This window comes from Heterocephalus glaber, unplaced genomic scaffold, assembly GCF_053883595.1.
Source record: "Heterocephalus glaber isolate CG9 unplaced genomic scaffold, H.glaber_assembly_v1.0 deba00000942, whole genome shotgun sequence".
NCBI classification, from domain to species: domain Eukaryota; kingdom Metazoa; phylum Chordata; class Mammalia; order Rodentia; family Bathyergidae; genus Heterocephalus; species Heterocephalus glaber.
Genome location: NW_028258174.1, coordinates 4,569,819 through 4,585,080, shown reverse-complemented (window position 1 = coordinate 4,585,080; position 15,262 = coordinate 4,569,819). Strand labels below are relative to the sequence as shown.

Here is a 15,262-nt window from a genome sequence, read left to right as displayed (position 1 = left end):
TCAGAAGCTCAGAGAGTTATGTCTTTTGAAAATAATATTAGCTTTTATTTTAAGATGACATTTTGACAATAGATTAATTTTAAGATACTAATGATGCTTTCATTTGGAAATCATCTTGCCAGACCAATCAACTCTTTCGAATGTGCAAACAAAAGCAGAAAGTTTCCCTCTTACCACCCCCCCCACCATGACCAAAACACATCCAAAATGAGGGTAGCATAAACTGCTGATGAAGTGCAGCATGAACCGCCACTGAATTCTGGTAAGCCTGCATGTGTCGTGGCAACAAGGCAATCCTTCCCACAGTAAGGGGCCCGAAGAGCTGCCATTGTCCTCTAAGGAGGAGAATTTCAGCTTTCCACTGAAAAGTAGTCTGGCATCCTGGAGGCAGATGGGGACCAAACCCACTCTATCTGACAAAGACATTTTGTTCCCTGGACATAGCCTTTCCATATGTCTTCCTTTAGACTGTGTGACATCTTGGGATAGTATTTATTCAGGCAGAGGCCCTAAAATCTTAACACACAGCTGAACAGACACCCACTTTAATCTAAAAACAGAGCCACTATGACTTACTCAACGAGTTTCATTGCGGTACAGTTAAATTTGGAACTAGCCTTCACATAAAATGACAAACATAATAAACCTTTCTCATTTGTCACACAGCTGTCTTCCCTTTGGCCCTTAGTCACATCCATTTATGCCTCAGCTGCCAACTCCTAACCTTGCTTCAAAGCTCAACATCTGGCTGTTGCTCACTGGAAATGTTCATGTCTACATCCCACTGGCAGCTCAGATTTAACGGTTTAAACTTTGTTATCCCTTCAAGTTCTGTCCCTTGGTGAATGATACCACACTCTTCCAGCCACCCAGGAGTCATCCTAGATTCCCACCTCTCATCACTCACCACCCATCACTAAATCCCACTGATTCAACTCTTAACAGAGCTTTCCTTCTCTATTTCTGTTTCTTTGGTTCAGATTCTCATGATCTCCAATCCAAATAATGAAATAATTGTGCAATTCACTTCTTTTCTTCCAGGTTTGCTCTATCAAGGTATTCTCCAGATTGCCACACCATCCTTGTAAACTTCCAATCACGCTTTGCTGAAAGAACTGTTCAATGGCTCCCCAGTGCTCTGAGGATAGAGTCTAAATTCTATGAACAACATACATGATCATCCAAACCCTTGTTCCCCTTCCACTACTTTTGTCTCTTACTTGTATCCTGGCAATTCTACATTATATGTGATTTTCCCAAAGCAGCATGCTTTCTCATACCACTTTTGCTGTTCTTACTTTCTAGTTCTCTTTGACCACTTAGGGAGACTTACTCCTTCTTTTAGGGTTAGCTCAAGTCTATAAACATTTTTCTCCACATCAGTGTAGTAAAATTACTGTCTATGATGTCATCGTACTTTAGAAAGTCTTTCCAAACAGATTTACAGCCAAGGAAAAAAAAAAGAAATATTACCAATAAATGTTCGTAGACAGCGCCGGTCTCCATAAACCTCCCATAGCTGGAGAAAAAAAAAAATAATGGAAACATTTAAAAATTTGCTTTGGTGCAGGGGATTAAACCCAGGGTATCATGGATGCCAAGCAGTAATACTCATGCACTGGTGGTATGTGTGCATCTCTGTATGTGTACAGGAGACCTAATTAATAAATGTTGTAGGTGCTGTCAGTTTGTTTTACCATTTGGAATAAATACCTATACACACCCTTATATCCAGTTATAAAGATTTTTATATCAAAAGTGATGCAAAGATATTTATATCAAAATATCAAGAGAACCATGGATGGAGTTAATCCAGGCGGGTTCATTTTCTTATTCTTTTTTAGTTCTTTTTTTTTTGGTACCAGGCAATGAACTCAGGCCCTTGTGCTTGCGAGGCAGGAACATTGCCAGTGAGCTAAATCCCTGGCTTATTGTTCTTTTTCTATATTTTATATATTTTTTGTGCCAAAAGGTTTCTACTTTTATAATATTATGAACTACCTTTAAAAGGAATTAAATGCTATTAAAACTAGCATGTGTATAATATTTTGATACTGAAGGGCTTTTTTGGGGAGTGTTTATCTGAAGTAACAAATATTCTAGAAGCTGTATGAAAATATTCTACATATGAAAATATTCTAGAAGCTGTTTTGGTAGACACCAAAACAGGCTCATAATTCTAATCATTTCTAAAGTGGATGAATACAAAGCCTCAAAACTAGCTTTATTCTTGCCTGCCTCAAATCCAATCCTTCACAATGTTGCTAGTGGTTGAAAATAGCATTTTCTGGCCAACTGGATAAAGTCTCAGTTCCTGTAGCATGCCAGGCAAGGACCTCTGAGACCTAGTCCTTTGCCTAAGACTATAATCATTCTTTGTCTCTTACATTTTATGCTCTGGTAACCATAAAACTGTTGTATTTTTCAGCAAACACCATGCTGATTCATTCTATTCATTCTTCCCAAATTCTACTCCTCCTCTTGTTACTTAACCCTACTAGGGTATGCTTCCTCTTTGAAACCAGAATACCTGCACCTGTGTCTGCCTCTATACTAATCATTTATATCAGAATGAAATGATCACTGTATGGGCAGGGACGGTACCTTAGTAACTTTTAATCTTCAGGCCCCAGTACCTAATAGGTAGCTAACAATGTTTATAGAACTAAACTAAATTGAATTCTATGCTTTTTTTAGTCAGAGATGATCATAATGTCAAGTAATACAGTTTTTATAAAGTGAAAGTTAAAGGAAATAAGAATTCTTTGCTACAAACTTTAATTTGAGACGAACTTTCTATTAGAAACAAATGTCTAAATGGCTGTTCTCATCAGAAGAAGCTAACTTTATATATTGTTAATATTCATGAATTATTTAAAATGATAAAACTAATGATTCAACTTTTCAAGCTGTAAGAGCACTACAGTGCTGGTATTTATTGAAACGCTCCAATGATTTGGACACAGTGAAGACACAACAAGGTTAAGAACTATCTTTTCAGATTTAAGCTTTTTTTCAAGGCTTTCCACATATTCAAGTTGACATGCACTGGTTTTTTTTGGCGCCCAGGATCGAACTCAGGACCTTGGACTTGTGAGGCAGGCACGGCACCACTGAGCTAAATCCCCTAGGACTTTAAAAAAAAAAAAAATCACACTAAATAGCTTAGCAGAAGGCAAAGATGGAGTTTCCTAAGGCTATAACAAGTGAGAGGTAGGGCTGGGAGCATTTCTGCTCTTTGAAGTCTACTAGTATTCAGAAGGAAAAGGATTAATTACATTATCTACTCCCCCAAAAATGGGATTTCTATTATCTACCCTTTCTTCTTCCTATGATTCTCAAAAACAAATGAACTCAGTCACATATCCAAAACCTCTATAAATAATGCATTATTAGTGATTAAGTATTTATGTGTCTAATGTTGAAGTGATTGGATTACATTCACATCAGTTGTCCGGGCTTTAAAGAGCCTTGCCAGCCAACTGGACCACAGAGCCATATTTGAATCTACAAGTCTGGAAAGCAGTTTGTAAATAGCTGCAATTCATAGGGCCTAAGAGAAAATAATTAGCTTCTAATTGCCTAACAAACCCAAATTTGTTTATAAATAACTGAACAGATTCAACCAAAGCAACAGCGTTGCAGTACAGTACTATCCTTCTGAAACTCACCTTAATTTTACAGTCCATGGAACAAGACAGCAATAAATGGCCAGAGAGGGGAAACAATCTTACTGCACTGACACCCTATGAAAAGATATCACAGTTATCAACCTGAAGGATTTAAAATAATAGCTAGAAATGAAGGAACAGAAAGTATATTTTAAGTGACCTAATTTGCTATTTTGCCAAACACCATGGCTCAGAATAACCTTCATTAGTATTCCAAGAGAAAGGCATTATTGACACTAAGCATTTGAAAAATTTTTTTAACCTTTAATATTGACTTTCTCACCCAAGGCAGTCCCAAGTCAATCAAACTGCTAATGCCCCCATTTATTTTCCTTTTTTTAAACATAACCCCTTTGCTCTTTGCAAAGAGCTGGAAATTAACAGTTAAAATTGTGCAGATGATGAACATAAGTATCAAAAGTTTTCATATACCCTGTCTCTATGTTAGTTTAAACAGTACCCTGGAATATAAACCCAGGAACACGACCTCTGAAATGTGATAATCCCAAGAACCAAGCAACATTACTGAGGCTAAGCAGATTAGGCGCTAGTCCATTACTTAGTGACTTGGTGCCCAAGCAAAAGCAGATTGTGGCAGCAACTTGTAGGGAACGGGGGTTGGATAACAAACCTGAAAGCTGCTATCAGGGCCAGTCCAGATGGCCTTGGAGACTGACTGGTCACTCATGACTGATACAAGTGGGTATCTCCAAAGCCTCATAACTGAGATTATCTGTAATATGACTTCCCTGTTGTCTTGACTTCTCTGCATTATCATCAGAAATACTGAATGTTCCATTAATAGCTGAATTTTACATCGGCTTCACTATTACAGCATTACAGTAAGCAGAAACAACAAATCTGCTTACCTTTGTGTGTCCAGACCACACATGAATTTGTTTTTTGGGAAGATAACACTTTTCAGGTGGTATAGTGGACCGTAGATTAACACCAACATCCTGAGGTATGTGAAGATAGGACCTGCCTTGATAGTCATACATTTCTTTAACTGAAACAAAAATGCAAAAGAAAGCAATAAACAAATATAAGCACATTCATGAAATTTATGTTTTAAAAATACAAAAAATTCTTTCATTCATGGGGCTATTGTCCATATTAAGGCTGAGGTAGTAACACTCTAATGATGGTGTCAAGATCACTCAGTCAGCTAAAATCTAGATGCCTGAAATAATTGTAATCATTTACAATTAGACGTAATATTTTGGATTCCCTAAATACTCAGAGTATCAGACCTTTAAATAAGACAGTTTTTTTCACTCAGTCACATACTTTAGTGATATAACAAAGACCTCACTGTAGTATAATTATAGTGAGGTAACAAAAGATAATACTGAGTCTTGTGCAAATCACTGGTAAAGAAGCAGAAACAAAACAGGATAGGAAGGAAGTTGAAAAAACCAAAAAACTATCCTTTTCCTCACTTTTCCACTTCTCCCATTTGGTTACTTTGCATTCCTCTTCTTCCATCTCCCTTTCTCTCTTTCCTATCTGGTACTGGGATTAAAAACAGGGCCTTCACACTAACTAAATCCCCGTCCATTTTTTATTTTGAGACAGGATCTAAGTTGTTAAATTGCCCTGGTTGGGCTCATGCTTGTGATCCTTCTGCCTCAGCCTCCAGACTGCCAGGATTACAAGGTTGTGCCATGAGGCCTGGATAAAAATCACTTGTACTGATGACATACTTACTGTACAGAAAGCATTTAGCAGCATGGCTGGCACAGACTGGGTATGGAATAAAGATTGGCTGTTACTGCTATTGTGGTTATAAGCTCCATAGTACTAAATAAACGCCTTGAACATAAAACAGGAGCTTGAGAACCAAATACAACCTCATGAAATCTAAATATGTGATTTGACAAACATTAGAATAAGTAACACTATCATTGCTGAGCTATTCTTTATAGTTTCAGATAATCGCTGTGTACTTTAAGTGTGACTAATTATTAATAGACAGGCACATATGTATTTTCTTCTACAGTCAAAATAGGAGAATAGTAACATTCAATCTACTCACATGAAAAACAAAGTTTGTTCTTTTAAAATTTAATTTAACTGTGATAATAACTGAATATTTGGCTTTGGTTAAAAACAGTTAAGTGACCGAGGCACTATTAATACAACAAAAGGCTCAATTTTGTTTTAGGAAAGAACAGATTACAGACCATTCAAATTACTTCTTTTATGACTTTTTAAAAACTAACACGTCAAGAAGAATCATCTGTAGTTAACATTAATCACACTACTTTTTCTAGTACAAAGAAGAGTCTGCTATGGGACTTCTTTGGAATATAAACTGTTCAACACAGTTATACTGAATATAATCATTTTAAAGCAACTGACAGTAAGGGCAATTGGTATATGAGCAGAGACAGTAAATATGAAATTTTCATAAAAGAAGTGTTAAAAATATATTACCATGTAAGATTGTCTTCTCCTCCCCAGGTTTCTCTTCTTCCTGTTTGCCTTTTTTCTGCCTCTTTGCTGTGATTTCATCCAATTCTTTTTGCTCTTCCTAAGGGAATGACAGTGAATTTAAAAATGAATGTTTTGGGTCAGGGATTTAGCTCAGTGGTTCTGCCACCTGCAAGCACAAGGTCCCAAGTTCAATCCTTGGTAACAAAAAAAGAAAAAAAAAGAAAAAGAAATAAATAAAATGAATGTCTGAGAACCTCATCATGTCCAAAGCTGGTTATAAATTCTTTATAATGTGGTCTACATTTTTTTGTGAAGCAATAGCTACAAGTATGTTTCCCCAGACAATAAGCTCAACTCTTCCATAAACAAAGATTGATTACCTCTTCTGCAGATTACAGAATGGCATTAAACATATCCACATAATGGATATAGTATATGGCTAACAGAGACAGTAGGATTATGGAGGTGGAAAAGGGAAGAGTTCTACAGTTTTATTTTATAAAATTTATAATATCTTAAAAAAAGCCATATAACATTTAAGATTTTAAAATAAATAAGTGAAACCTATTAATTTCACTATGATAGGCTGATTCTCTAGTTATTTGAATGTCTGGTTTCAGAAGAGCAACCATGGTAGCTTACGAGCATTATTAAGGTGATTTTTACGAAAAATTGTTCAATATTCTATTTTAATAAAAAAATATAGTATAAAATAAAGCAGAAAAAGATAAATGTCGATATTCCAAGAAAAAAAATTGTACTTAATCAATGAAGGCAGAGAAATGTTGATGAGTCACTTGGTTCTCTAAGGAAATCACAAGTTTATCAATATACACATACTTCAGAGACCTAGCACACACCTGAATTGAAAATGAAAAACATCAAAGCTTACCTCTGATGGTTTGGCTACATCTTTTTCATCCACATATTTTGCCCATGGTCCCAAGAAACCATCAATATTAGATGCATCATTTTCTTTGAACTTTTTTCTCTTTTCTGTTTTCTTCTGACCAGTTTCAAATACAGTTAGACCTATATTAACAATAACAAAAAGAAATTACAAATGTATCTATTAATAAAAAAAGGTGATTGTTTAAGCAAACAAAAACAAAAATAAAAGAAGTGTTCTTGTGCAACTAACACATTCTTTTTTATAGGTAAAATACCAGTGGTCTGATAAGGCTTGTGACAAGTCAGGATTGCTTTGTCTTATAATAGATGCAAGGTGAATATGAGCATATAGTATTTTAGAACATACTCAGCCAGCCATCAAATAACCTTTTAAAGACAATTTTCATAGACGCACATAATGAATTTTTTTGTTCTCATTAAAATGCAACTTGATATGAATGTTGAGGAAAAACCACTGCCAAAATTATCTATGTATTAGATTATAATTTATTCAATGATTTCTACAGGGTTGGCATGGTGCTGAATACACCATATAATCCAAAGAGATATGTACCTCTGTTTCCATGACAAGCTAGCACAGCTAGTGAGTAGCAAAAGCAAGTTCTAAACTGTAATAGTTCTAAATTAAATTGCTCTAAACTGTGTCACTCTCTTGTCAATTTTTTTAAAAATCAAGGGCTAGTAAAATATTAGTTTTTAGCCGGGGATTTAGTTCAGTGGTTCCACCGCCTGCCTTGCAAGCGCAAGGTATGGAGTTCGATCCCCCATACCAAAAAAAAAAAAAAGTTTTTTTCTGTCTATTGCAAGACACTAATTTTAAGTAACTATATGTATATATGAGATATATTTAAAATAAATTACCTTGATTTTTTTCAGCTTCTTCTACAGAACCAATATATTTAGCAGATACTTGATGATTATCTAATGAAGGATCCAATGCATAACCTGAAAGGAAAAGAATGTAAATTACTGATATCATTTTGCTGTTTATAATTTATTTTATTTCTAAACAAATACATCTACTTCACATTGTCCTCCTCAGGTGTCAAAAATAGTCTCTTTAAGGACTAATCCTTCTTTCCTGAGCTCCATTTCTGTTAAGAACAATTACCCCAAATCTTGGGCTGGACCATGAATGTCTTCAGCAGAAAGAGAAGCATCTTACAGGTCGAATCCAACATGCTGGCATTATATTGACCAAGAAACTAAACTTTAATTTCAAATATTCTGAGCTTAAAAATACATATACATCATACATTAGGAAGTTTAGAAGCTATTTCCTTTTGCTTTTTGGTAGTGGATATTATAGGACTATTTATTAAATTATATAAACTATTACAAAAAAGATTATAAAAAATCTAGCTACTGTTTTGAAAATATCATTCTCAGTAAGGACAGTAAACCTTCTAACCTTATGAAATCTTTTGATGTCATAAATTACTCTTTATTACCTAAGTAAGAGAAGTAAGGATATCTACAAGCACATGAATACTCTCTTTCAACTTGTTAGAGTGTGTGACTACACATTAATGTGGTCTTACTGGTCTGTGGGAATTTAAGGAAAGTCTACCTAAGTAAAGTCAAATCAGTTTTTAATCAAGTGGGTATGTTTGGTATAGTAAATTTTCATAATTATCCTCACAAAAGAATGCTAGGTTGTTGATATATCAACAACTCATGTATGTGAACAATAAAGCAATACATAAAAAGCACTAATTCATTTTTTAAAAAGCACATCCTAGGGATATATTGATATTTTTATTTTTTAATCTAAAGATTAAAGGGAGTTTCTTTTGGAGAACAAAAAGATTTGTCAGTGAAACATTTTTAAAATAAGCCAAGGATCCAGGTGTTCAACTCACCCTTATGATATGCAAGAATAGAATCAACCACCTGGCTATTAGTTCATTTGCTCATACTTTTTTTCAGCATTATAATATGTTCTTAGCCAGAAGAGAGAGCTTGATGGCAGAAAAAGAGCTTTGGAGTAGAATCTCTGAAATCACAGGTTCAAATCCCACGAGTTATTTTAGCTTTCACTTTTTTGATGTACAGAATAGTGTTCTGTACATGATTTTTCTTAATGTGACATTTATGAGGCTCATATAAAATTTAGTTCAACATGAGTTAAAAATTCCCACCTCAACCATAAAATCTTATCTAGAATTTAAATTCTACTTCAAAAGATTTATATAAAATGGCATTGTGCTATGTGTTTGGAAAAGGAGAGAAGGAAAGATGTCTTTGTCTCTGTGTGGCCACCAATTCCAACTCATCTGGCCACAGTCTTGTTCCTGAGGAAAGGAACTCATACTTTCCTCCTGTTCCACATCCTCTGTGGCAAAAATCTCTTACTGCCACTCCCACCAACTCCATCCCAGGTAACTAGTGGACATTATTTTCCTTTTATGAATAAGAGAAATCACTTAGTCATATATCCTACAACAAATCAGTCAGTGATAAAACAAGATCTAACTCTTAACATTACAGAATTTCAGCCCAGCTGGTTTTCTACCCTTCTACTCACAAATAAATGAATATTATCTGCCCTGTAATTCTTAAACACGTTCAACTATCTTTTGAAGTTTATTTTCCATTTTACCTTTTCTTTTTTTTTTTTTTTTTTGGTACCAGGGGAGCGAACTTGGGTCCTTGAGCTTGCATAGCAGGCAGTGAAACCACTGAGCTAAACCCCTGGCCCAAACAAGTACGAAATTTGTTTTGTTTTTTTTTGGTACTGGGGATCGAACTTGGGTCCTTGCACTTGCGAGGCAGGCGGTGCAGCCACTGAGTTAAATCTCGGGCCCTCATTTTACCTTTTCAATGGAGTTAATGTCTACTTACTTTCTTTTGGTAGCTGTATGTGAAAGGGCTACAATACCAATTTTGTTACTATACCCTTAAGATTACTAACAGTAATACTGTAAATAGGTAAATGAAAACAGATTATAAACAATTTGCAAAGGAATATTGTAAACATATGGAAAAATCTTCAACCTCATTAGTCCAGAAAAATCAAATTGAAATAAAGAAATAATATTTTGATTATCAAATAACAGGAAAAACAATCATGGATTTTTCGTAAAGAGAAAGAGAACTTTCATACATGGAGATGGTAGAATAAGTTTTGGAAAGCAATTTAATAATATATAATAAGAGCTTTAAAACATTTATATTTTTGGCTTACTTTTGGGAATTTATTTAAGAAAATAATAAAAACCTAAGAAGTCTTATGCACAAAATTAGTATAATATATACATCACATTTTTAAATGTGCAAATTGGAACTTGAAATCTAATGCACAAGAAATTCTCACATGAACCATGACAACATTTTTAACCTTTAAAAATGTTAATACACAATTTCTTTCTTTTTCTTTTCTTTTGGTACCAGGGATCGAACTTGTCCTTTTGCTTGCGAGGCAAGGTGTTTTTTTTTTTCTTTCACAATTTCTAATACTAAAATTAAAGCTCATGTTAATAATGGCCATAGTAAGACTAAAGATATTTAAAATTCTATTTTTTTACTTCTACAGACTAGTGTAGAGAAAATTCAGAGTGAATGTAGTGATCTTATGGAGAAGCCCCAAGTAACATGAGCAAAAATCAGGTCAGGAACTCAGGGAGAAAAGGGAGAACAAGGGACAACAGAAGTCATATAAATTGTTGAGGGGAGAAGACTCAGGAGAAATACCATAAATAGGAGCTAGAAGCCAAAGTATAGAGTAAGTAAATGAGACTGTCTTCACTGATAACAACTCTGCAGGTTGCCTCTACAATAAACTCAATGCATTACAGAATATAAATGTTGCAGAAGTCATTACTGAGATTATAATAATGTTATATTAAAACGTGAGTATTAAAAATAGGATCACTGTTTGTTTTATATCCCAGCAGTAGTATTCCAGAGATATTTAAGGAAACTCAGGTAAAACTGAATTCATATGTCACCTCCTTAGTATATCTCATAGATACAAAGATGGCAAAATGGCAAGCACAACTCTCTTCTTTTTCTTTTTTTTTTGGTACCGGAGATCGAACTCAGGACCTTGCGCTTGCGAGGCAGGCACTGGAACCACTGAGCTAAATCCCCAGCCCTACTCACACTTCTAATAAGGCTCAACTTGCACTATTTAAATCTTACCATAACCTTACCATATGTGACAAAAGTTCTCCTTTGCTGTTCAAACATGAAATCATTGATATGAGCTGGTTCAGCATATCCAGAAAGCATATTTCTAGGAGCAGCCATTTGCTGTGTTCTAAAAGGATTTTCTGGTCCAAACTGCAATGTTTTGAGAAAAAAAGCAAAGAGAAAGAGAAAGAAAATCATAAGTTCTGACTATATAAAAGCCGGAATCAATGAAATTACTATATAATGTATTTTGAATTCTAAATCAAGGGCTGATTAACCTATATGGGGACATGCTAGCTTCACACGGTGTAGTGCAATCGAGCAGTGGCTGATTAACACTGTATGACAATGCCTGGGATGGAAGAGCTCAGCTCACCAAAGCCTACACGTGGCTACTTAGTTCAAGTAGAACTAAGTAGCCACATGTGGTTTGTTGCCTACTACATTACCACTGCTGAAAGAAGTCCTATTTGAAAGTGTTTTCTGGATAAGTAAGAATTAACTAGTTTTATTCTACACCATGATATGGGAGATTTTTAGTGATTAATAATGGCACTGTAGTTAAAAAAAAAGTTTCTCTTCCACTAGATTATGGGTTCCTCAAAGTAGAGACACAAAATCTATACTTACCATAATGCCTGGCATAGAGAAAGCATTAATGAAGGAGAGATTAATCAGAATCCCAGTGGGAAAACAGGATAGGAAAAGACAATAAAAATTAAATACTTAAAAAAAAATCCCTATAAAAATTATGTAAATAAAAGATTCCTACTTTGAAAAGTCACACTGTGGAAGGCAATTATTATTTGTTTATAGTGCTTTGAATTTCCAGAATAATTTTCCAAATATTATTTAATTTGTTTAAAAATCCTGGTAAATTAGAGACGTATTCTTCTCAAGGCACAAATGAAGTACAAAGGCAAAGATGATGTATTTTACCACCCCTGGGGCCAAACATTTTATTAACTGGTAGAGTTGAGCTAGAACCCTAGTCAAGCATCTTATTACATCATAACATTCTTTAATTCACAATCATAGCCTCAAACTTGTGGAAAAAAATGGGTTAAAACTACTAGAATACATTATGTCCGGTGCTATTAACACACTTATAAAAAGTATTATAAAAAGTTATAAAAAGCATTCGGAAAATCCAAGTTTTCTTTTTTGTTTTTAAATAGAATATAAAGTGAGCTTCCCAGTTTGGAAAGAGTGAATATTAAAGAGTATTTTTTATCTGAATTTGGGAAGACCCACTGTCCTGATGTAATATTTTGACATTAGTACATCTCTAGTCACTATAATTAGAAACCGTCTTTTCTATGATACATTTACAGAGCCACAAATATAAGTTATTGATCTTTTCTTAATCAGTATGAAAATCTGAATTTAAAAGATATTAGATTATTTGCCTTATTTTTATTTTTGCTTTAAAATAAATTACTCTGAGATTGTTACATATTGATGGTTTCTACTTCTATGTTTAAAATGCTTCAATTAAAAAATATCTGATTCATATACAAAGCTTTTATTATTAATCATTCTAAAGTATAAGGAATAGTGCAAAAGTTTGCCGTCCATATTAATCCTTCCTGTGTCCCCGGATGGGTGGAAACAGGAAAAAATATCTAGACAGCTGAATGCTGGAAGTTGCAGTCAATTCTAACCAGTAATGAAATTTATTTTAAAAACAGAAACAGTCCTAAAATTAAACATAAAATTTCAAGGTTTCCAACTACCTGCTGCAGTAAAATATCCACGTAGCAGCATCTGCTATTTCTGGGCATAAAGGGTGGGGACACAGGGAACATAAAAATCCCCATTGCCCTTATTGTTACTCCCAGTCACATATAATAAATTACCAATCACTGTGCTTACAGGTAATTTTCTATTTAGAAAAGAAGACTACAATTTCCACAGTCTTATTTTATTAACATTTTATAAAAATAGAACAATTCCTCTACAGGCTATAGATATCAAACTAAAACACTTTAAAAAGAAAAGGTTCACAGTGTTAAAGAACTACAATTTCTATACAAATACAGATCCATATATTAAAGCTACCTAAAGCAATCTTTTTTTTTTTTTGGTACTGGGGATCAAACTTGGGACCTTGCGCTTGTAAGGCAGGCAGTGGAACCACTGAGCTAAATCCCTGGCCCTACCTAAAGCAATCTTAAAATTTAAATGTGCTTATGTTTTCTTTATATTTGAGTGGAGACAACAAAAAAATCTTCTAATGATACAGGATGATGGGTGGGAGGAGGATCCATCTATTTCAGGCTCATCTTACCAGTCTGGTTATTGGCAGTTATTGGACCTGATTTCAAAAACATTCATGACAGGGCTGGGGATTTAGCTCAGTGGTTCTGACACCGGCCTCTCAAGTGCAAGGTCCTGAGTTCGATCTCTGGTACAAAACAAAACAAAACAAAACAAAAAAACCATTCATGACAACAGAGGGAGGCAGAGACCTTTTCAGAAGGACTCAAGTCCTCCCAACTACTCAAAAAATATCCTGGTCTCTGTGAATATGCAACTGTGTTAATAATGAGGGTTAAAAAACCAAAACAAAGTATATAAACAATATACAAAACTGATTTCCAAATATTTCTTTTCAAGTTTGAGTTAATCTTTTTTTTTTGGTACCAGGGATCGAATTTGGATCTTTGCGCTTGCGCAGCAGGTGGCAGAAACCACTGAGCTAAATCCCCGGCCCCAGTTTGAGTTGATTTGAGTTCAAATGTTTTATACCAATATATGTGAGTATATAACATCCATCTATGAATATATATTCATAAACACATGCATGACTATATAACTTATTTAAGGTATTTAACAATTTTTAACTAAAATGATATTGAAGTAAACTATAGTCAATTACAACTGTAATGTCCCTAGCTAAAACATATACACATAAGGGACAAAATATTTGCAAACCATATATCTAATAAGGGGCTTATATCCAAAATATATAAGAAATTCAAACAACTCAATAGCAAGAAAGGAAAAAAAGGTGACTAAAAATAGGCAAAGGACCTGAATAGAAATTTCTCAAAAGAAAACATAGCAATAAGTGTATGAAAAAATGTTCAGCATCAGAATGAGGTATCATCTAACACCTGTTAGAATGACTACTATTAAAAAGACAATAGATATCAAGTGTTGGCAAAGTGTTGTACAAGGGAACCCTTGCACATTGCTGGTAGGAATGTAAATTAGTCCAGACACTAGGCCACACAGCATAGAGGGGCCTCAAAATATTAAAAGTATAACTACCATATGATCTAGCAAAATATCCAAAAGGAATACCAACATGTCAGAGTTAATCTAAGTATCTCTCAACTGATGAATGGACAAAGGAATGTTACACACACACACGCGCGCGCGCACACACACACACACACACAGAATCCTACTCAGCCTCAAACAAAGAAAGAAATCCCGTCATTTGTACATTTGTGACAACACAGATGAATCCAGAGGATGTTACGGTAAGTGAAATAAGCCAGGCACAGAAAGACAAATACTATATGACTCCACTTATATGTACAACAGAAAAAGGTTCAAGAAGCAGAAAACAAAATGATGGTTACCAAGAGTGGTAGGATGGGGGGAATAGTACCAAATTTGAGTGAATTTGGTCAGAAGCTATAAAATTTCAGCTAGATAGGAGAAGTTCAAAAATCTATTGTGTAATATGGTGAGTACAGTTAATAACAATGTATTACATTCTTGAAAATTACTGAGTTTTCAAATGTTCTGACTATAAAAATGCTAACTCTGATGTTTTTCATATATTTATTTGCTTGACTTGGCTATTCCACAATGTATATATATTTCAAATGTTGTACACAATTATTAATATATAGTTGTTTGTCAATTTAAATAAATAAAACACATTTAAGTACTAACTCTGTTCACTATATAGAAAGAATGTACAGCATTATGTCCCCAAGACAGTTAAGCATCCTTACAATTTTCAACTGAATGATTTATTCAGTGTTGGGAGAAATGCATTTTTAATTTGTGAAGATGCTGGCAGATAACAAAGAGATCTGGTATTATAAGGAAATGGTACTCAAAACTAAAATACTTGAGAGTCACTA

The 15,262-nt window shown here is 34.4% G+C and overlaps 2 protein-coding genes across 3 annotated transcripts in view; one reads left to right on the top strand and one right to left on the bottom strand.

The window, feature by feature from the left end:
- Mettl24 (methyltransferase like 24) overlaps positions 1-7,141 on the top strand; it is a 131,981-nt gene extending 124,840 nt beyond the window's left edge. For both annotated transcript variants that reach the window (XM_004873978.3, XM_087208683.1), the window contains one exon: positions 1,042-7,141. In XM_004873978.3, coding sequence (XP_004874035.1) covers positions 1,042-1,110 — 69 coding nt within the window. In that variant the 3' untranslated portion in view covers positions 1,111-7,141. The remainder of the gene's footprint in view (positions 1-1,041) is intronic.
- Cdc40 (cell division cycle 40) overlaps positions 1-15,262 on the bottom strand; it is a 51,735-nt gene that overhangs the window by 13,989 nt on the left and 22,484 nt on the right. The window contains exons 3-9 of the mRNA XM_004873979.3: positions 11,177-11,306; positions 7,884-7,967; positions 7,003-7,142; positions 6,111-6,207; positions 4,541-4,680; positions 3,672-3,746; positions 1,474-1,519 (exon numbers count right to left, since the gene is read on the bottom strand). Coding sequence (XP_004874036.1) covers positions 1,474-1,519; positions 3,672-3,746; positions 4,541-4,680; positions 6,111-6,207; positions 7,003-7,142; positions 7,884-7,967; positions 11,177-11,306 — 712 coding nt within the window. The remainder of the gene's footprint in view (positions 1-1,473; positions 1,520-3,671; positions 3,747-4,540; positions 4,681-6,110; positions 6,208-7,002; positions 7,143-7,883; positions 7,968-11,176; positions 11,307-15,262) is intronic.